We start from the raw sequence: 23,020 nt of genomic DNA, 5'->3' as shown, positions 1-23,020 counted from the left end.
TACAGGTTAAGTTATATGAAATGCGTAACACTTCATTTTAGCCTACAAAAATGACAATTTCGTGTTTCAAACTAATATTACTATTTACATAGTTAACAGGCTCACCTAAATATGTTTTCTTCTTAAATTGTGACTTCCTAAATACAGGCTTCCGATTTTATGTGTAACACAAATTAAGTTTTTATTTGTAATGTTGATCCCAAGATGAGAGAGCTTTACACACACACACACACACATACACACACACACAAACACACACACACAATATGTATGTAATTCTAGAAGAAAACAGGACTCCACAGAAGACTGTCTATAAGAAGGAATAAATAATAAATGGGAAGTAAAACAAATAAATTTGTAAAATATGTTCAATCTAAACATGAAAGAATCAGATTAGAACTAATATAATAGCAGATGTCAGCAGAATGGTTGATCAGTTTAAGCTTCCTAAGGTCCTTGTATTGTTTGGAAGAAGGGTAAAATATTGGTTATCAATATCTTGTTAACTTTGCTGGTTAAAATTTCCATAAAAACCCCTAAAGAATAAAGAGAAATAAAGCTTATAACTTCCAATTAATGCAGGGGAAAAAACAATGAGTCAAAAGAAAATTCATTCAATGTAAAAGAAGTCAAGTAAAGAGAAAAACAAGAAAAAAGCAAATTTAGAAAATAGAAATGAAATTTTCATCAGAAATAAATAATTAATGTGTTACTACTTTCTTAAGTTAGGAAAAGTAGTTATTTCTGTAAAAAAAAAATATAGCCTACTCAATTGCACTGTAACATCTCTGAGACATTTCTGTTTTGGCTGAGCAGATACATGATGGTCTACCAAGCAAAATGAAAGAAAAAATAGTATGTGTAGATTAGTATCTCTAAGAAAGGATGCTCCGATTCTAAATGACTAGCGATAGTACTTAAAAAGAAATACCCCCAAAAGACAGGACCAGAGATCTCTTATCGAGGTTCTGTCCTTGGTTTCTTGTCCACCGATTTGCAAATTGGCTTCTAATTGCACCTATCAACAAGGATTAAGAGGAATGGGAAACACTCATCCTTGTTACACTCAGATTAAAAATTAATGTCCAGTTTACACAAGGCAGGGATGCCCTCTCTCACCACTCCTATTCAACATAGTGTTGGAAGTTCTGGCAAGGGCAATGAGGCAGGAGAAAGAAATAAAAGGTATTCAATTAGGAAAAGAGGAAGTCAAATTGTCCCTGTTTGCAGATGACATGATTGTATATATAGAAAACCCCATCATCTCAGCCCAAAATTTCCTTAAGCTGTTAAGCAACTTCAGCAGGCTCAGGATACAAAATCAATGTGCAAAAATCACAAGCATTCTTATACACCAATAACAGACAGAGAGCCAAATCATGAGTGAACTCCCATTCACAATTGCTTCTAAGAGAATAAAATACCTAGGAATCCAACTTACAAGGGATGTGAAGGACCTCTTCAAGGAGAACTACAAACCACTTCCCAACGAAATAAAAGAGGAGACAAACAAATGGAAGAACACTCCATGCTCATGGATAGGAAGAATCAATATTGTGAAAATGGCCATACTGCCCAAGGTAATTTATAGATTCAATGCCATCCCCATCAAGCTACCAATGACTTTCTTCACAGAATTGGAAAAAACTACTTTGAAGTTCATATGGAACCAAAAAAGAGCCTGCATTGCCAAGACAATCCTAAGCCAAAAGAACAAACCTAGAGGCATCATGCTACCTGACTTCAAACTATATTACAAGGCTACAGTAACCAAAACAGCATGGTACTGGTACCAAAACAGAGATATAGACCAATGGAACAGAACAGAGTCCACAGAAATAATACCACACATCTACAACCATTTGATCTTTGACAAACCTGACAGAAACAAGAAATGGGGAAAGGATTCCCTATTTAATAAATGGTGCTGGGAAAACTGGCTAGCCATATGGAGAAAGCTGAAACTGGATCCCTTCCTTACACCTTATACAAAAATTAATTCAAGATGGATTAAAGACTTAAATGTTAGACCTAAAATCATAAAAACTCTAGAAGAAAACCTAGGCAATACCATTCAGGACATAGGCATGGGCAAGGACTTCAGGTCTAAAACACCAAAAGCAATGGCAACAAAAGCCAAAATTGACAAATGGGATCTAATTAAACTAAAGAGCTTCTGCACAGCAAAACAAACTACCATCAGAGTGCACAGGCAACCTTCAGAATGGGAGAAAATTTTTGCAATCTACTCGTCTGACAAAGGGCTAATATCCAGAATCTACAATGAACTCAAACAAATTTACAAGAAAAAAATAAACAACCCCATCAACAAGTGGGAAAAGGATATGAACAGACACTTCTCAAAAGAAGACATTTATGCAGCCAAAGATACATGAAAAAATGCTCATCATCACTGGCCATCAGAGAAATGCAAATCAAAACCACAATGAGATACCATCTCACACCAGTTAGAATGGCGATCATTAAAAAGTCAGGAAACAACAGGTGCTGGAGAGGATGTGGAGAAATAGGAACACTTTTACACTGTTGGTGGGACTGTAAACTAGTTCAACCATTGTGGAAGACAGTGTGGCAATTCCTCGAGGACCTAGAACTAGAAATACCATTTGACCCAGCCATCCCATTACTGGGTATATACCCAAAGGATTATAAATCATGCTGCTATAAAGACACACACACATATGTTTATTGTGGCACTGTTCACAATAGCGAAGACTTGGAACCAACTCAAATGCCCATCAATGATAGACTGGATTAAGATAATGTGGCACATATACACCATGGAATACTATGCAGCCATAAAAAAGGATGAGTTCATGTCCTTTGTAGGGACATGGTTGAAGTTGGAAACCATCATTCTCAGCAAACTATTACAAGGACAAAAAACCAAACACCACATGTTCTCACTCATAGGTGGGAGTTGAACAATGAGAACACTTGGACACAGGAAGGGGAACATCACACACTGGGGCCTGTTGTGGGGTGGGGGGAGAGGGGAGGGATAGCATTGGGAGATATACCTAATGTAAATGATGAGTTAATGGGTGCAGCACACCAACATGGCACATGTATACATATGTAACAAACCTGCACGTTGTGCACATGTACTCTAGAACTTAATGTATAATAAAAAAAAATTAATGTCAAGTTTAAAAATCACTTGTGTTTAACTACCTCAATACTTCCTAAATAAATGCATAGTAAGTATTGGGGACCTATATAACTAAGATTCAGAACCAGAGTCAAGAAATCTTCACTATGGTATCACTGTCATTTGCAGCTCTGCTAAGGAGTGAACCCTGCTTTAAATATGTTCAATGTTTTTCTCAGTTCACAAAGCTCGGCTCATAAATCAGCTTATTATCAACCTATAATTTAAAATTCTGACTTTCAAAGGATTTAAATTCTCATTGAAAACAGACATAAAATTACTTAATCTATTTAATATTTGTGTAGAAAACAAACATAATTTATGTGAGGAATTACGGAGTAAGTAAATGATAATAGGAAATAAGATGAAGAAGATGAGATACAATGTGAGGTGAGTACATGCTATTCAGAGGGGATGGGAAGGGGGAATTATTGAAGAGTGCTCATTTGAACCTACAAAGAGGTGAAAGAATAAAAGTGATGGTAATATGGTTTGGCTGTGTCCCCACCCAAATCTAATCTTGAATTGTGGTTGCTATAATGCCCATGTTCGGTGAGTGGGACCAGATGGTAGGTAATTCAGTCACGGGGGTGGTTACCCTCATGCGATTCTCGTGATAGTGGTGAGTTCTCATTATGTGATGGTTTTATAAGGGACTTTTCCCTGCTTTGCTCAGCATTTTTCCCTGCTGCTGCCATGTGAAGAAGGACATGTTTGCTTCCCCTCCACTAGGATTGTAAGTCTCCTGATGCCTCCCCAGCCATGTGGAACTGTGAGTCGATTAAACTTCTTTTCTTCATAAATCACCCAGTCTCAGACAGTTCTTTATAGCACTGTGAGAATGGACTAATACAGTAAATGGTTACTGGGTTAATGTTGGCCACATTTCTAGGTCAAACCATGAATAAGAAATTGGATAGACACGAATTTTATATTCCTGGGTGATTGCAATGTGAAGTATACAATTATTATGAAAACCACATTGAGATACCATCTCACACCAGTCACAGTGGCCATTGTTAAAAAGTCAACGACAAAAAAAATAACTGATATTGGCAAGGCTGTGAAGAAAAAGGAACACTTATAAACTGTTGGTGGGAATGTCAGTTAGTCCAGCTGCTGTGAAGAGCATTTTAGAGATTTCTGAAAGAACTGAGTTGAACTATCATTTGACTCACCAAATCCTTTGGATTTACACCCAAAGGAAAATAAATTGTTCTACCAAAGAGATACGTTCACCTGTATGTTCATCACAGAGCTATTCACAATAGCAAAGACAAGGAATCAACCCAGGTGCTCATCAACAATGGATTGGATAAAGAAAATGTGGTACATTTACACTATGGAATACTATGTAGCCATAAAAAAGGACAAAATCATGCCTTTTGTGGCAACAAGTGTGTAGATGGAAGCCATTATCCTAAGCGAACTAATGGCCAATAAAGAAAACCAAATATTAGACATTCTCACTTATAATGGGAGCTAAACATTGGGTACACATGGAAATAAAGATGAGTACAATAGACACTGGGGACTACTAGAGTTGGGGCAAAGGGGGCAAATGTTGAAAAACTACCTACTGTGTGTGATGCCCACTATCGGGATTATGGGATCATGCACACTCCAAACTTCAGCATCACACAAGATAGCCATCTAACAAATCTGCACATGTAACCCCTGAATTTAAAATAAAAGTTAGAAAAAGAAGACACTTCATGAAATACTTAAAAAAAAATAAATATATAAATAGAATGATTATGAAAGCATCAAAACAGACATGAAATTTTCATCTAGAGTTTGGTTTATTCTCACTGTCCTGCAGTTTCAAAGAGTAAATACATGTAATACATTCTACAAATGATCCATGCAAAACGATTTTATTAAGATGTTTAAAAAGATAAACCATATGTTGCCCAGGATGACTTTTTCTTAACATGCTGATGCTAAAATCTTTACTTTTATATTGATTATACTTTTATTACAGCATGTACTGTATTTCCATTCTGCTCCTGCCTGACAAAAATGCTATTTTTGATAGTGTATATAGGTAATCAAATCTCATTTGAAGTACACCAATATAATTGGTAAAAATTCTGATTTTTGTGTATGTTTATTTTGCAGGATTTAAAGATAAAACTTATTTGTCCAAGTGTCTTACCCTGTTTTTCAGAACACGTGGTCTCAAATTATCTCATTGTCCAATATATCTGACAGCATCTGCTTAAGAAATACTTGAAAATGACTTTTTATGAGTCTATGTTTTAAACATTATGTGTTTCAGAATGCCTTTATCTATTATTCGATAGCTATGACATATTTCTCTACTTCAAAACTCTGTTAATAAGTTTACCAACTTTACCCAAATTTTTTTTCTGAAGGAAAGTGTGATAATATTATAGCTATGGTTTCAAGTAATCACACTTACAATGTAAAGTTAATTGCACTCCTTTAGTGTGGAAAGAAAAAAAGGGTAGGTGGATAATTTATATCTACTCATTTATTTGGTAGATATTTATTGACCATCTTGACTACGTGTAAAGCATTGTGGCAAGTGCTATGAAAGATACCAAGAAAATCAAATCATTCCTGCCTCAAACAAGACATCGACACCTACATAGAGGAAACAAAACATGCACATCAATAGAATATAATGCTTGGGAAAATCCATTTGTGGCATATTCCTGATTATAAGTAGTTTTATACATTGAATTGGACAAACTGGCCTGGATGGAAAAACAGGATTTATGCATTTAACAAACACTCATTTTCTACTGTGTATTAAGCATCATGCTAAGTCCTAGAGATATAGTTACTGCCCTCCCACAGCTTATATTCTAACTAGGAAAGGACCTTAATGATGTATGAATTGAAAGCCACAACGTAAAATGAGAATATTTTAAATCTAAATGTTGGTAAAAGCAAATTAATCTACAGTGAACAAAGAGAGTTTAGTAGATTACAAGGTATCAAAATCATTCATTTTCATGGAAGTGAAAATATAAGGACATAAAGGATAGTTTAATGCTGTTTAATATTAAACTAAATACTGTCACATAAATTCATAATTGAATTTTTAGTTGAATAAGTCCTGTACCTACTGGACTAGCCCAAATTGGGCCTGCTTAGTTGGTAACAAAATGTTGAGTTACCTTTCAGATATAATAAAACCAAAATCTGCAGCTCATGTAGCCTAGGCATGCACAATAGAAAAAGCTTTGATCTCTAACAACACACAAAACCAATCAATATTCCCCTCTATACCGGTAAGACTGGGACATGACTGGAACCTGAATACTAAACTCTTTCAGAAGCAAGGGGTCCCTAACTTGAGGAGACAGATTTGAATCCACTCCTGTCTCCTTGCTGACTACTTGCCTATTTGAAAAAAGGCAAATAAAGCCCTTTTTTCCTCAAAAGCCAGTGTTTTGTGCACATTGGACAGTGAGACTATTTGCTCTATAATGGTCCCACAGACATTACTTCTGATTTTCAATGATCCAAATTGGATAATGTTTAAAAAATACAAAAGACTTGATCAGATGACTATCATAATAAAATATGTAAAAAATAAACTCCAGTTCAGTGGCCATATCTTTTGCAAACTGAATTTCCTAGAAGAGCCACAAAACCTTAAAATGCAATTAGATGTGATCAGGAAATTATATGGATGAAGGCACATGATTTTGGCCCAAAACAACAGTGGTTAATGTTAATGTAATTACATATTAGCATAGCAATACATTTTCAATAAATTCTTCTTAATTGAGAAAACTAGATCTATTTTCTTCTTAGGAGAAAAGATGTGGAAGCTTTCTTTATGTTAATTCTCCCTCCGCAAATTGTCTGAATCATATCAGTTCATTTTAAATCGAATTGGCTTTCAAAATATTTAAATAAACCTGACCAAGTACACCGTTTTGGTCATGTGTGGTGTTACATAAGATAACATCCCTCAGGTAGAATACATGCTGCAATTAAATCAACTGCAGCACTAAAAATAGTGTATTTGAAAAAGCATCTGTCATTTTTTTCATAATTCAAGCTTAAAGACTTCCCTGACCCTTTCCCTTGACAAAATTAGGTATACTCCCTCATGTTTTCCAAAATATTTTCAGAATATCTCTATTGTTGTACTAGCTAAAGTATATAAAATGTATTTAATGTTCATCTCACCCAAGGTTTATATGTTTCTCAGTACCTAAAAATGTGAATGGCACAAAAATGCTAAATGAATAATACTGAATTTTTTTCCCCATGGGAATATCATGAAGAATATCTTATTTGAGCAATTTTTTTCTGAAATTTCTATTACTCAAATTTACTTTGAAAAGAAACTTTATGCAATTTAATGTGAAAGGAAAATCCAGTCACACTGAACAAATTTCTATAGCATTAATAAATTTCATGCTATGATTTTCCTTTTTTTAATTTTTTAAAGTTTTGTGGGGCTTTTTTGTTTCTGTTTAGATTTGCTCTATGCTCTAAAGAAAATATCACCTTTAAAAAAGCCACTTTTTTATATCTGTTTTCAGTTACATTTATTCTGCTGTTATGGTAGTAATAGATGCAAATCAGTATTTATTATTTAATAACACACAGATGTTCCATATACCACAGATAAACAAATTTTTCGGCCCACTGCTTCAATAGTGTCATTGTAAATTTACTATTTAAATTACATACAAAATTTTTATTACTGATTTTAAATAATACTAGATTTTGGACATGCTTCCTCACAGAATTCCCTTGCCCTTAATTTATATTTCTGTTTTCATTTTTACATACATTTTGTTTGAGCGATGAAATTCCCAATTTCACGCCTCTTCTACTCCAAACTGTTTTTCTTTGTTTATTTAAGAAGACACTGAAGCTTTTTTTTTTTTAAGAAGCATTTCCTGACTACAGTAAGGAAAAGTTTCAATGCTCTGTACTGCATAACAAATTAGTTGCTTCCAGTTTGTAGGGGCAAAATTATTAATAGGATGGATAGGAGTGTACAGAAGTCTCCATTTATAGAGGTCTCTATAATGTCAATTTAGTATTTTACTTTCTCTCAATCTTCAAATTATGACTGTGCTATGTTTTTTCTGGGAATATTTATGTCCAAAACATTTTTTACAGACGTTTTAAGTAGCTTAAATTCAGAAGTCATATTTAAAGGAACTTAGTAGTGTACATCGGGGGTATTTATTCAATAATTCATGATACAAATGCCAAATAAAATAATCCTTAGCTATGGTTTTTGCTATAATTTTGCAATTAATATCAAATTAGCAGAAGATTGTTATTAGGGAAACAATTTCTTTTAAGTATTCTCAGAATACATCACAGCAAAAAAAAATTTAAATTTAAAAATATATATAAATATTTCTAAACATAATATTAATTTTGGAACTGCATGAGAAGACATTCTTTATTATATTAGTACCGAAAGAAAAATTAAACACTTAACATACCTTTTTAAATAAAATATAGTCATTATATTTGAGAACTATTACTACTGCTGTGGTTACTGTGTGTTTCTCAGAATATACATTCAATAAATGGTTGTTGAGGCTCTATCCTGGGATAATTTCTAATGAATCATAATCTAGTATAGCATAAATCAGAATTACACTGATCTGTGATAGCCCATGTTTCTGGATTAAATTTCAAAATATCCTTGTCACTGAACCAGTTTGTTTATATCTTCAACAGCTCACTGTTTAAATTCACGTTGAGAAAAAGTTTAAAAATAACTATATTAGCCCTTTTAAAAAATGTTATATACTTTTCATAATTCCTAATGTCTCTATCATCTGAGATTATAATCACAGAATGTCTCCTTAAAAGTAAAAATTACTTGCTTTTCAAGTTGCTTTTTTACAAAGAAGAGAAAATTACTGGCATACATGTTGTAGCAGAATTTGGTGTGTTGGGGGGGTACTGCTTCAGAAAGGGCATAAAAGGAATTCAGGCTTTCACTTAAGTTGAGGTCCAATCAGTATGGACTTAATAAACAAGCCACAAGTGGATGAAAGAACTAAATCTGAGAAACAAAAACATTAAGAGTATTAAAAAATAGGAAAATATCTTTTTGAGCTTCAGTTAAAAAAGAATTTTTCCAACAAATCACAAACATCACAAGCCATTTAAAAAATGACAAAATGTGACAAACTAAAACTTTAAAACTTCTATATGAAAACACACACACACACATTCACACACATGCACACACACACACACAATGAAATTAAGAGATAAAGTCTTAGCTGGGGAAAATGTTTGCATTATAGGCATTCAGAAAATATAATAAATTACTATATGTTAATAAGAAGGAATGAAGTAAATGGGGAATTCAAAGAAGAGGAAATTAAAAAGCCTATAAATATGGAGAAAAAGAATGGCTAGTTATGAGTATCTGAAAATTAAAGCAATTTGATTCTATTTGTCCCCAGACTATTTGACCAAATTCAAACAGTCTAATGTACTCTAATAGTCTAGTCTAAATGTCTAATCTCAAGTACTAATGATTTTGCAGAGGAATAGAAATTCTTATAAACTATTGGTAGAAATGTAAATTAGTAAAAATATTTTGGAGAAAAATCTTTTTAATATCTAATGAAATTTGTTTTTCGAATGAGGTTGCTAACAAAATTGGAAAGAAAATACATGAACTATGATAAACAATTCCTTGTTCATATATTTCACATATTTATGGGGTACATGAGATGTTTTGCTACAGGCATGCAATGTGAAATAAGCATATATTATGGAAAAGCTTTTGCATAGGTGCTATGGAAGATAAGATGTGCATCTTCAATTATAGCATTTTGAATGTTTATCAGTAGAAGACTAAATAAAAATGATATAATCCTGTTACATGGTACTATTGAACAATTTTGGTTACACCTGGAGAGGGATGAGGAAAATGTAGTTTTATATTTTATGACTGATGTGGAAAATACTAAATCAAGAAAAATTATGGTGAGGAAGGCACTTCAACATTATCTGTAATATTTTATAACTTTTACATTAAAAGAGACACTTGAAGCAAAGTTAACAAATATGTTAATAGTTGTCACTTTGGGGTCATAGGAAATTATAAATTTATACCTGTGATTTTAGTTGTTTTTGCCAACATTTTAAAAATACAATAATAATAGTGTTTCTACTCCCCAACAGTTTTTATTTGTTGTTGTTGGTTGTAATTTTTTTTTATTATTTGTATTTCTTTCTTTTTTTTTTCTTTTTTTTTTCTTTTTTTTTGAGACGGGGTCTCACTGTGTTGCCCAGGCTGGAGTTTAGTGGCGTGATCTCAGCTCACTGCAACCTCTGCCTCCCAAGTTCAAGTGATTCTTGTGCCTCAGCCTCCCAAGTAGCTGGGATTACGGGAGTGCACCAGCACGCCAGCTAACTTTTTTGTATTTTTAGTAGAGACGGGGTTTCACCATGTTGGCCAGGCTGGTCTTGAACTCCTAACCTCAGGTGATCTGCCCACCTTGGCCACCCAAAGTGCTGGGATTACAGGTGTGAGTCACCACGCCTAGCCTTTTTGTTTATTTTCACAAGAAGTACTAGAATTCCTCAACTAGGATGCAAAATTAAACAATGTGCTGTCAAAATTTAAAGCTATGGCTGTGCAAGTCAATTCCCATTTAGAATAAACTGCTTTTGATTTAGTGTTTCCATTTTTGTGATAATACCTGGAGCCTTTTTAAGTTCCCTGAAAAACAAATATTTGATTTCCTTTCCAACATATAATAAAAGAGCAATCAGGAGGCAAAAGCAAAGTGTACTGAGGTCCTCCAAGGCTCATTTATGAATCATAAAAGGCTTGATAATATTAAATACCAATTGCAATGCCAAGGCAGCAAGCTGGGAAGCATTCAGACAGCTGGAAATCTGTGGCATCGTAGGTCTTCTTAAAAATAATGTAAAATATTGAATTAGATTCCAACAGACTTCCCATTTTACTATAGTTGTTTTCTAAGCTGAAACAGAATTTCTTTCTCATTCCGGTTTTTTAAGAAAACCTGTCAAATGATCAAGTTTTGTTTACTTCTAAAATTTCACAATTGAAGCTACAAAAATGACCATAATTTAAAAAGTAAGCATTTATAGCCCGATGCACTCTTTTACCTACATCAAATGGTTAATTATATTAAAACACAAATCTCTTTAAAGACAAAGAAGTTGTAAAGATGTTTGGCACTTATAAAAGAGCTAAACTTTAGATGTTACTATTTAGATAACTTCTCACAGTCCACACAAGTCTAATGGGGTAAAGGAATGGATAATGTGGCTTTAAAAATCTGTTTTTAAATGCCCCTTTTCTCTGATAACATTATAGCACACATTTAGTCAATTATTTGTTTTAAATATAATCATGGTTCAACAGTAATCCTGTAAACTAGCTCATGGGGTTGAACAGACAAAATATAGCAACATTCAAAAACATTGGCACCTTTTTGGATACATTAACCATAATAATAATTTTAGTAGTAATAATAACTACTTGAGTATTTCCTATTTGCCACTCAGCACATTAAGGCCTATGCAATGCATTCATGTCCCAAATTAGAGTTTACTTCTCAAATCTGATTTGAAAACCCATTAAGTAGCTCAGTCTTAGAACTGTTTGTATGCTGTTTCTTTAGTTGCAACCCAGGTTAAGTAGCAGTTTTTTGACTAGGGATCAGGTTTTAAAAAGGAAAAATTTGTATTTATAGGCATGAGATTATCCATCAGTGCCAGGAGCTTTTCATACACTGAAGCATGAGGGGCCTAATATCTACAGAGGGATCTGCATCACTGTCCTGAAGCATTTAAATTTTTCCTACTTCCTGTCATTACGTTTTTCCTTCTGTTGTGTCTCCTCCAAATATACCCAAACTCTGCTGTCTCACTGATGTATTTAACTAAGTTAAAGAAGGCTATAGTCCTGCTCTATTCTCAGATATTAACATTCAATCCACATCTTCATTCAATGAAGTGAGTATCATTATTCCCATTGTATAAATGATATAAGTCACTCAAGACAGAGTAAGGAACTTTCCCAAAGCTACACAGGAGAGTAAGAGAAAGAGAAAAGTTAGACAGATGGTGCCCAAATTTGCACAGTTAAGAAGTAACTGTAGATCTGTTGAATGTGAGTACTCAGTATTCCCTCACACATTTTATCAGCATTATGACAGTAGGTCAGAGATTCACCAGCAGAACACTGGCTTAAGGATATTCTGAAATTTTGCCTCCAGCTGGGATTAGTCTGTGTGAAAGATGAAAGGACAAAGAATTTCAAGTAATAAGGAATGTCTATGATTAAGTGCCAGAAGTAGTAGTTTTACAGGTGTAAACTACTACTAAGAGGCTAAGGCAGGAGGATCCCTGGAGTCCAAAAGTTTGAGACTAGCATGAGCAACATAGCAAGACCACATATCTAAAATAATAATAATAATAATAAATAAATAATTAGCTAGGGATGTTAGCATGTCTACCCACAAGGCTGAGGCAGGAGGACTGCGTGAGCCAAGGGCTTCAGGGCTGCAGTGAACTATGATTATGCCACTGAACCCTAGTCTAAGTCACAGAAAGATTCCATCTCTTAAAAATATATAAATATAAGGAGAATAAAATGTATTTGAGAAATGCAGGATTAAGATCCTCAAAGACTTAAGAAAGAAAATAAATCTCTTCACTTTCAGTCTTACATGTGAAAGAAATCAAAATATTTCACCCCAAAATATGGCTTCCTGGTATGAGTATTTTAAGTTAAAAATTCTTGGGGATCGATGATCACTAGAAGAGACTTTTTTTCCTATCTACAAAAAGTCAGAATTTACCTGCCTAGGAGAACAAGTGTTCTTGTTTTCCTCCCTGTAATCTCATTATCCATTACAGGAAAGAAAACAAAAAATCTAACCACATCTGAACAGACCCTTTTGCAAGATAATCATTGTCTTCAAGCATCATTTAAGTTCTAAAAAAAGGAAACTGTTTACAACTTAATTTCTGTTCCGTTGTAATCATTTATTGCCCCTCCATAAAATTTATTCTCTTCGCCTTCTCATAAACTGTTTTACCAGGATCCAAGCCCCCATTCTCGTTGTAACCTCAAGATAGTAATACAAGCTTCTGTACTTCTTTGGGAAGTTGAGTTTTCATTCTGAAGGGTCCTGTATATACAAGTTAAATAAATTTGTATGTATTTTCTCTTATTAATTAATCAGTCTCATTATCAGTGATTTTCATCAAAACTTTAGGGGGTCAAGAGCTTTGTCCCCTGTATGTGTAATTCAAATTTGATGAAATATCAAACTATAAGAAGGTCCAAAAATGTTTTCATTTTATCTATAATGACTACTTTGAGTTTTTTTTAATATTAAGAGTAATTTTCAAAAAAAATAAGGGTGTCCCTGCTTTGTTGGTACCCTAAATATTATTTGTTTTTTCTTTATCTTGCCTATTGTTGATCGAACAGTGAATTTGACTCTCTACTAATGCTTCTCTATGTTTAATTAATCTTAATATAAAACTGCCATTCACAACATATAGGTCACTTAGGTAGGAAAGCACTGGTATATTTGTGACAGCAAAGGATCCAGTTAATAAACTTCACTACTAAAACTTAATACTGATCTCACTGACTATGATTAAATCCAAATTTAATAACTGTAGTGCTATAGTCCCTACAGATTTCTCATTGTAATACCGTCTAAATGTTTATGTTTTAACCCTCAACACAAACACTCATAAATACTATAGTAGAAGACAGAACAAGTAAGAAGACACTAAGTTTGGGCTTATTAGTTACATCTCTATTTATTGATTATCTACTATATGTCAGACGCTGTGTTAGAAAATTCCTATATATCATTCCTAATTATTAAAATGATATAACTTATCTCTATCTTATGTTTCAGAAAGTTAAGTTTCAAAGTGTTTAAGGCAGTGTTTTCAAGGCATGCAACTGTGTAGTTGAAGAATTAGGATTTGAACTCACCTTTGCCTTACCAAGTGCTCACGAGCACACTATTTTATGGAGCCCTACCGAGTATGGGAAAGTGGAGAAGAGCGGATGATGTTTTCAGGGAAAAGGTCTTTTTTCAAGGACTAACAATACCTAATGCCTCAGAAATTCACTTTCTCCTAATATCTGAGAAATAAAAATAAATCCAAAGCCCCTAAAACAACTGAATGGACCTTTTCCCTGCCCAGGGAACCCCAGAGTAACCTTGAAAACTGTATTCTCAGCCATGACAGGAGGCCTCATTATACACCAACCTCTCACTAACTGCCTTTAGACTTTTTTCCCTAAAGAAGACAGCCCTTTCAGAAGACTTCACCACTGAAAACAGAAAACAGCCCTTTCGAAAGACTTCACCAGTGATATCAACCAATCTTGATGCTGCCTTTCCTTATTTTGCCTGTTAGACCACGACCATTGAATGGCTCTAGCCATCTTCAGAGAATGCTTAGTAAGGATTTTCATGTCCTGTGCTTCACTTTTTGATGCCATAGGGCTGGAAACTCCACCCTCAGACCATGCTAATGCCACCATTTTTGTACATGGGATCCATGGAGAGGCATGTTCATGTTCATGCACAAGTTTCTCCTTTCATAAATATTCATGACTTCTCCTATATCCCACTGGGGAAAATATATATATATATATTCAGCCACCTTGCTTAGCATAAATTCCTGTTCCTTTTGCCCCTCCCTCAAAGTGTCTGCTTTTGGCTTCCAACCAGAGACTATGCTTCCCAACCTGTCTGAATGGCCACCGTGCATGCTGCAACCCTTTGTAAGAAACAAAGTCTCCTCTTCTAAATTTATAAATTATACTTTTTAAAGTTAAGGTGTCTATCTGAAGTTGCATCTTCGTATTGTACCACCAAGAACCATCTTGTTTAGATCATAATGAATTTGAAAGATCATACCAAACCCTGTATGTTTAAGGTCCTCTTAAGAAGGAGGGATGGAGAATAAGAAGGTGACAAACATGTCATTTCTAAAATAACAAAGACTTGCAATTGCAAGAGCTAATTAAAAATACTAAATACTAATTAAATACTAAATTCTAAAAAAGGCCTGATTCTTCCAACTCAAAATAAGGAAAGAAACACCCCTCCTCACCCCTTTTTCTTAGAATACTTAAAAACTCATAGTTATAGGTCATTTCTCCCTCTCTGTTTAAAAATGTATATAACTCCTTTAAAAGCTAATTAAGCCTCTTGCCAACTTTATGGCCCAGGAAAGCCTTTCTCAAGGACCTGGGAAGTATCTCTTTGAAATGTAATAATCAAGAGAGATAATGTTCCATCTCTCAGTTTCTCTGGAAAATTTAATCTGTTTACATATATAGGACTATATATCCCTCTTAGATTCTTTACATTTAGTGACAAATACTATCTAGCTTAAATAAAATTATTGAAGGAAATACATGCTTGAACTATATCACTACTGTTTGTAGTTATTTCATATACATCAAGAAAAAAGAGTAAACCTTGTAGCAACACAACAAACTAATAAATAATGAGGGAAGAGACTTACATGATCAATTAGTTCACGAACCATTCCATTCCATTGTCCATTGGCATCATCCTGGGCTCCATATTTCCCATCTTCCACAAGTCTAATTTCATATGTAAAGCCAAGGATTGTAGATAACTCTCTGAGGAGATCAATGCAATAGCCTTCAAATCGATCATTACCATAGAGAGGTTTGTCAGACTTCTTAAAAAGGACATAGGGCTCTTCCTGAAAACATTGAAAAAGAAGAAAAGAGGTAACAGTTAATCATGAAACTTATCATCAGAATTATTGCTTTTCTTAGAAGACAGAAATTTTCTCATTAATTTAGGACAACAGTCAACTTTATTTTCTTCTAATTATAATTAATGAAGTCTAGAATATTAAAAGAAAATTCAGGTTTTATATGAAATAGTAGTGCTTTACAAAAAAAACTTAATTATTATAATCCCACCATGACTATATAACAAAAATATGGTATATCTTATATCTTATGCCATAAATCTTATTATATATAACCAATAACATGTGATATGTAATATATGCTATATAATACATAATATCCGACATCAAATTTCACCATGATTATAATACCTCAATTTGAATTATATCATTTAATCAATATTTGGTATGCTGTTTCCATGGGATCTATGGATAAAATTAATGAAAAAAATTGCTGACTAATTGCCTACTATGTGCAAAGAATTGGAGTGTGGACTTTTTATATATATAATCACATTTTGTCCCAACAACCATGAAAATTACAACTACTATATTTAATTATAGTTTAAAAAGTAGTAGTTTACTTTAAAATATAGATGAAGAAGGCCGGGCACCATGGCTTGCACCTGTAATCCCAGCACTTTGGGAGGCCAAGGCGGGCAGATCACGAGGTCAGGAGACCGAGACCATCCTGGCTAACACGGTGAAACCCCATCTCTACTAAAAAATAAAAAAAAAAAATTAGCTGGGCATAGTGGCGGGCGCCTGTAGTCCCAGCTATTCAGGAGGCTGAGGCAGGAGAATGGCGTGAACCCGGGAGGCGGAGCTTGCACTGAGCCGAGATTGCTCACTGCACTCAAGTCTGGGTGACAGAGTGAGACTCCGTCTCAAAAAAAAAAAAAGAAAAAAAATATATAGAGAGAGAGAGAGGAAGAAAGTGATCTTTATCAAGTGCTTATGCATTCATCCAACATAATTTTATGGAGCACCTATTGTGAGCCAGCCCTCCTCTATATAAATAGAAATCCTTGAGCCATGAAGTTCATGATAAAGAGAAGAAAACAGTTAACAAATGCCTAAACAAATACAACACATATTATCAGATCCTCCTAAGTGGTATAAAAACATAAAATAGGTCAATAGAAAAGAAAACAACTGCAAGGTACTCGGTAAGATAAGACAAGACAAAATTAAGTAATTTCCTGAAAGCCTTTTCAGAGAAGGTAAGAGACAAAGTATAATCCAACAGATGAGAAAGAGTCTAGACACTTGAAACTCTGAAAACAGAGTATTTCAAGCCAAGGACACAGCATGGTAAAAAGCCCTGAGACCAACATAATATTGGAGTGTTTCAGGAAGAGGATAATTGGCAACAGTGTGACAGAAGTCACATCCAGTAAGTGAGTGAGTTGGTTGAACAAGATCTGAATAAAAAAGGGGTGAGGAGCCAATTTTTGTGAGGCTCTGCAAATTAGGCCCTATAAGAAATTTGTATGTTCAACTAAGTGCAAAAAGATTCCATGCATTAGCACATTTTATCGAAGGCACTTGCACATGGTATGGCAGACTGTGCTGCTATGAATAAACCAAGGTGCAACAGTTGGTTCTGCTATTCACTATTTGCTTATGGGCAAAGCCCCTGTTATCTTAGAGGAAGCTATTACAGAGTGAGAAAAGTTAGGATACTCCCATGCCAGTCCACCTAGGAATGTGCTCACACTCTTCCCCAACCCCTGGAGAACAACAGTCATCCCATGAGAGCTATCCTAAAGGAGTTTTAGACATGACAGCCATGTGTCAGCTTGCCCACACTCAACTAAGAAATAATCAAGATTATTTTCATCTTCCTTCCCATCTCTGTGGACTTACCTTATCTCTATACTGTTGTATGCACCCTGCAGCCTCACCTCCTGTTATTCTGACCCTTTCTAAACACTGCTACTGTGTGTTAAAGAAGTCCTGGTCAGAGACTGGCACGTTGTTTCGTATCTTCACCTGATTTTTAGAATGACCATTTTATCTCCCTGCTCTGCTGGACTGTACCCTGATGACATTGCTTAGCCTTCAGCTCTCTTTCCTACAGACTACTTTCATTTACCTCCACATCCCTTGGAGACAGAGGCACATTTGGTGTTTTCCCTGCCCCTCATTGCTGTCCCCACACCATTTTTTCCCCTGCCTTGTGCAATAACTACTGCTCCTCTGAGACTCATTCCACCCTGCTAGACCAGGCTCTCTCTCTCTACAATTGCTGTCATTCAATGAAATCTGGTTCAAAAGTTTTATTAAGTAGGAAGAGAAGCCTTTACTTTTCAAATATTTGACTACTGGATGGTAATTTTGCTCTTTTTTCAAATTCTTATTATTCTTGGTATATTCAAAATCCACCTACATGAAGTATCCAATACAGCTGATCTCTTAATTCTTTTATTTACTCATTACCAAATTATTTCCCTCATTGAAGTCTAGTCTCTTTTCCGCATGGTCAAAACTGCAGCCTGCATTTGTCAGAAAATTAGTTAGGATTTCTAACAACCCACTCATCCAACTCATTGTTTAATCACACCCACGCCTATGCTCTTCGATCACATAAAGACCCCCAATTCAGTGAACTCACATTTCCCTACTATTTATCAATCCCCTCCTGACTTCACTTCATTATCTGGCCCCAAATTCCATGGTCCATTATTATAATTCCTCAGTTAAATATTTATGTTCCTAAAATTAGTTATGAGTTTTATCCTTTTTTATTAAATTTTATTCCTATTTTTTTCTGATCCACACACATCAAATTCAATAACATCTTTATCCTGATGACCTCAAAATTTATATATTAGGCCCACACTTCTTGCAAGTCTTAGGCACACATATCCAATAGCATTTGTCAGCATGATTTTATGTCTCATAGACATTATATTACATCTTACATTTAACATGTCCCAAATATAATTCTTGTTTTCCCCAAAACTTTTACATGTTTTCAGTTTTCTCTGCTTTTAGAAAATGGCACCATCGTTTACTCTGCTACTCAAACTGGTTTGTGAGTCATCATCTTTGCTTCCCTTTCTTTTAGCTCATTTGATACAGAGAAACACAAGGGATCTTACTGAAGGATACATGGAATTACCTCCCCACTACTACTTGAAATCATCACATAGATTCCCAATGTGTTTAGAATAACATTCAACATCATTGCCATGGCTCCTAAAACCTGTTGTTCTACCACTTGCTCTCATCTTGGTAAAAGGCTTCACAACTCACAAAATTGATGAAGTCAAAAGCCAGGTAATCACTCTCAAACTCTGTTTTATCCTTTGTAAATCCTGCAAATTCTCCCCTCAAAATATATACTGATTCTACTAATTTCTTTACACTGCCCCTGCTAGAATTATGGCTCATGTAGCCTTTATTTCTTATCTGAATTCCTATTGTAACTACATCTTTTACTTTCCATTTCTCCCCCCTCAGTCCATTCTCCCCAGAAAGTCATAGCAATCTTGTAAAAACTAAATCTGCTTTTATTGTGCATTTGCTTAAAACCCAACAGTGGCTTTTCACTAAAACTGGAATAAAATAAAAACTGTTTATGCTGGTCTTCAAGGCCTATTCTCTTTGAACTTAGCTTCTATTCCCTCTCTTTCTCATTTTATTCCAGGCATTGGCCTTCATTTTGGTCTTCAAACTTGCCAGATTTGTTTCTAACTCAAGGTCTTGGCTCTTTGCACTGCCTTTTTATTGATTGATTGATTGATTGATTTTTCTGACAGGGAAGATCTATCTTAAGATCTTCACATGGTTGCTTTCTCATCATTTAACCCTATGCTCAAGATTCACCACTTCAAAGAAACCGCATATATATGTTACCTCTTTCCTCTAAGGTACTCTCCATTATTCTACCCTGCTTTGTTTTGCTCATAGCACTCATCCCATCTGAAGTTTTGTTTATTTATCTTTTGATGTATGTGCAATTCTTTCTTCCCCTATTATGACATAAACCCATGAGTATAGAGGAATTAGAGATTATGATCATTAATTTATCTCAGTGCATAGAAGAAAATGACTGGCAAGCCGTTGGTGCTCAAGGCGTGTTAAATGAATAAAATATTCATCATAAAGGCTTAAAACTTACCTTTCTCTCTCCAACTCTATTTTCTTTTCCTTAAGGTCTAGATATACTCTTTTCTCCCAGATTCAAAAATACAAAGCTATTTTCCACCTCAAAGCCCTTTACCTGTTGTTTTATCTGTCTATAATGCTCTTCAAATGGTGAGCTCTTTTGCTTCCTTTAAGGCTCAAGTTAAATATAAAATCTTTCCTTTTGGTTCTATCTAAAGAGAATCTTCTCTGTTATTATCTATCTCATTATTTATTTTCTCACAGTACTTAAGTCATTTTCAATTGTTTTACTTGTTGGCTTACTATTGGGTTTTTGTCTCACTCTCCTGAAATATAACATTTATATGAACTCATTATAATATCTTCCATGCCTAATACAATGCCTAGCATATAGTAGGTGCCCAGTAAATACTAATTGGATAAATTATTGATAAATTAGTTACTTCTATAACTCAATTTTCTAATTTCTAAATATATTTAACAATACATTTAAAGTTGTTAGGGGAATTAATTTAAAAAAAACCTGGCAAAAATCAGCTTCTTAACATAATTTCATTATTTCAGCTTCCCAATAATTTTTCATGATTTTTTTTTTTTAAGTGATAGGCTGAGCGTCACAGCTTACACTTGTAATCCCAACAGTTTGGGAGGTCGAGGTGGGTGAATCACACGAGGTCAGAAGTTTGAGACCAGCCTGGCCAACATGGTGAAACTCCATCTCTACTAAAAATATAAAACTTAGCCGGGTGTGGTGGCGGGTGCCTGTAGTCCCAGCTACTTGGGAGACTGAGGCAGGAGAAGCTCTTGAACCCGGGAAGTGGAGGTTGCAGTGAGCCGAGATTGTGCCATTGCACTCCAGCCTAGGCAACAGAACAAGACTGCCTCAAATTAATTAATTAATTAATAGACTTAATTTTTCTAGCAATTTTAGGTTCACAGCAAAACTGAGCAGAAGGTACAGACATTTCACATATCTCCCTACCCCTCCTAGAGGCCTAGTTTACCCTACTATCAACATCCAGCACCAAATCAGTACATGTTCACAACAGACGAACATTCACTGGCACATCATTACCACTCCCAGTCCATAGTTTACATTATGGGCACATTCTTGGTGTTGTCTATTTTATGAGTTTTGACAAATGTATAATGGCATGCATCCACCATTGTAGTATCAATACAAAATAGTTTCAATGCCCTAAATATTCTCTGTGCTTTTACATATTCATTCCTTTCCCCACTCTAACTCCTGGCAACCGTTAATCTTTTTAGTAGCTCCAGAGTTTCGCCTTTTCCAGAATGTCACATAGTTGGAATGTGGCCTTTTCAGATTGTTTTCTTTCACTTGGTAATAAGCATTTAAGTTTCCTCCATGTATTTTCATGGCTTGATAGCTCATTTCTGTTTTGTGCTGAATAATATTACATAGTGTGAATATACCACAGTTTATTTGTCCACTCACCCACTGGAGAAAATTTTGGTGGCTTCCAAGTCTGGGCAATTATAAATAAAGTTGCTATAAACATCCATGTGCTGGTTTTTGTGTGGACATAAGTTTTTGGTTTATTTGGGTAAATATCAAGGTGGATGGCTGCAAGATCATATGGTAAGAGTATGCTTAGTTTTGAAAGAAACTGCCAAACTGTCTTCTAAAGTGGCAGCCCTGTTTTCTATTCCCACCAATAAGAAATGAGAGGCTTTGTTGCTCCACAGCATTTGGTGTTGTCAGTGTTCTGGATTTTGGCCATTCTTGTAGGTATATGGTGATGTCTCATTGTTGTTTTAATTTGCAATTCCCTAATGCCATATGATGTTAAGCATTTTTTCATATGTTTCAATGCAGTCTTATTGGGAATATTTTCATTTGCCATTTTAATTTTCAAAGAGGTTAAATAATTTTCCCAGGTCACATAGCTAAGAAGAGCCAACAAAATAAGAAGTCTGAACCTAGGTTTTTCAAATTCCACAATACCTACTTTTCCCACTATTTTAGGTTGCTTTCTACATCGTAATATCGTCTGGGAGAAAACCATATATGTTGGATTTTTAAATTGAATCAGATGGGAATCAGAAATTAATCTGTTAACTACATCCAAAGCTAAATATTTGAGCTTAACATAAGTAAAAGAACAGTTAGGATCTTGTCTGATTTTTATGTACCATTTGATCACATAAAAACTTTATTCCCCAGGGGTACACAAAGTACTGCAAATGTAACAGATGTAGTGCCCTTCCACCCAAGAGGTTATCATGCCCTTTTGCCTCACTACTCTTCCTGGCCTGCTAGTCTTTCAAGTAGATAACACATTTCCATAGATCATAGTTTATATGCCCTTGTTATCTTAGAAAGGGAAGAAGCCCTGTGGTGAAACAGCTTTCTGGTACTGAGAATTCACATTTCAGACATATTTAGGTGTTTCTTTTTCTGGTGCTCCTACAACAACTTTTGAATACTTTTACCATAGCATTTATCATACCAAGTAGTAGGTGATGATTTATACGTAAGCCTTCTGAACTAGACTTGAGCGATTTACTCGGCAAAATGGTTACTTAATTTTGCTTCAAAAGCACCAAACATCCCCTGGCACATAGCAGGCTTACCAATAAAATGACTGCTGAAATGAATTGAATAGAAACAAATTGTTCTGGTTAACCGGGGAAGCCAGGGAAACCTGAACTTGAAGGAAAAAAATTGAGACAGGTAAGTTCCACTATGAGGCTTGGGCATGATGGTAACAAATCCTCAAGTCACTAACCCACGTGTAGAGGGTTAAGGACTTGAGGAGAATATCATATTCCCTTGCAGAGTAGGGGAAAGACTGAGAATACAGGGTTGGTGGAATGGGAAAAAAATAAAGCATGTAGGTATAGTAAATTAGCTCTACTAACTTCATACTTTTGTTTCATTTAGGTTATGATTTTCAAATACAGAGTTTGTTTTGTTTTGTTTTACTTAAAAGGAACAAAGATCGACAATTTGCCAATCCCCATGACTAAGCA

General features: G+C 34.8%; 1 protein-coding gene across 6 annotated transcripts in view; it reads right to left on the bottom strand.

Moving 5' to 3' along the window:
• The window catches only part of GRIK2 (glutamate ionotropic receptor kainate type subunit 2), a 685,903-nt gene that overhangs the window by 194,774 nt on the left and 468,109 nt on the right, over nucleotides 1–23,020 (bottom strand). For all 6 annotated transcript variants that reach the window (XM_055391438.1, XM_055391439.2, XM_019030081.3 and 3 more), the window contains one exon: nucleotides 15,704–15,910. In XM_055391438.1, coding sequence (XP_055247413.1) covers nucleotides 15,704–15,910 — 207 coding nt within the window. The remainder of the gene's footprint in view (nucleotides 1–15,703; nucleotides 15,911–23,020) is intronic.

The sequence above is a fragment of the Gorilla gorilla genome, chromosome 5, assembly GCF_029281585.2.
Source record: "Gorilla gorilla gorilla isolate KB3781 chromosome 5, NHGRI_mGorGor1-v2.1_pri, whole genome shotgun sequence".
NCBI lineage: Eukaryota > Metazoa > Chordata > Mammalia > Primates > Hominidae > Gorilla > Gorilla gorilla.
The sequence above is the reverse complement of the archived record's forward strand: the minus strand, read 5'-3'. Positions and strand labels throughout refer to the sequence as shown.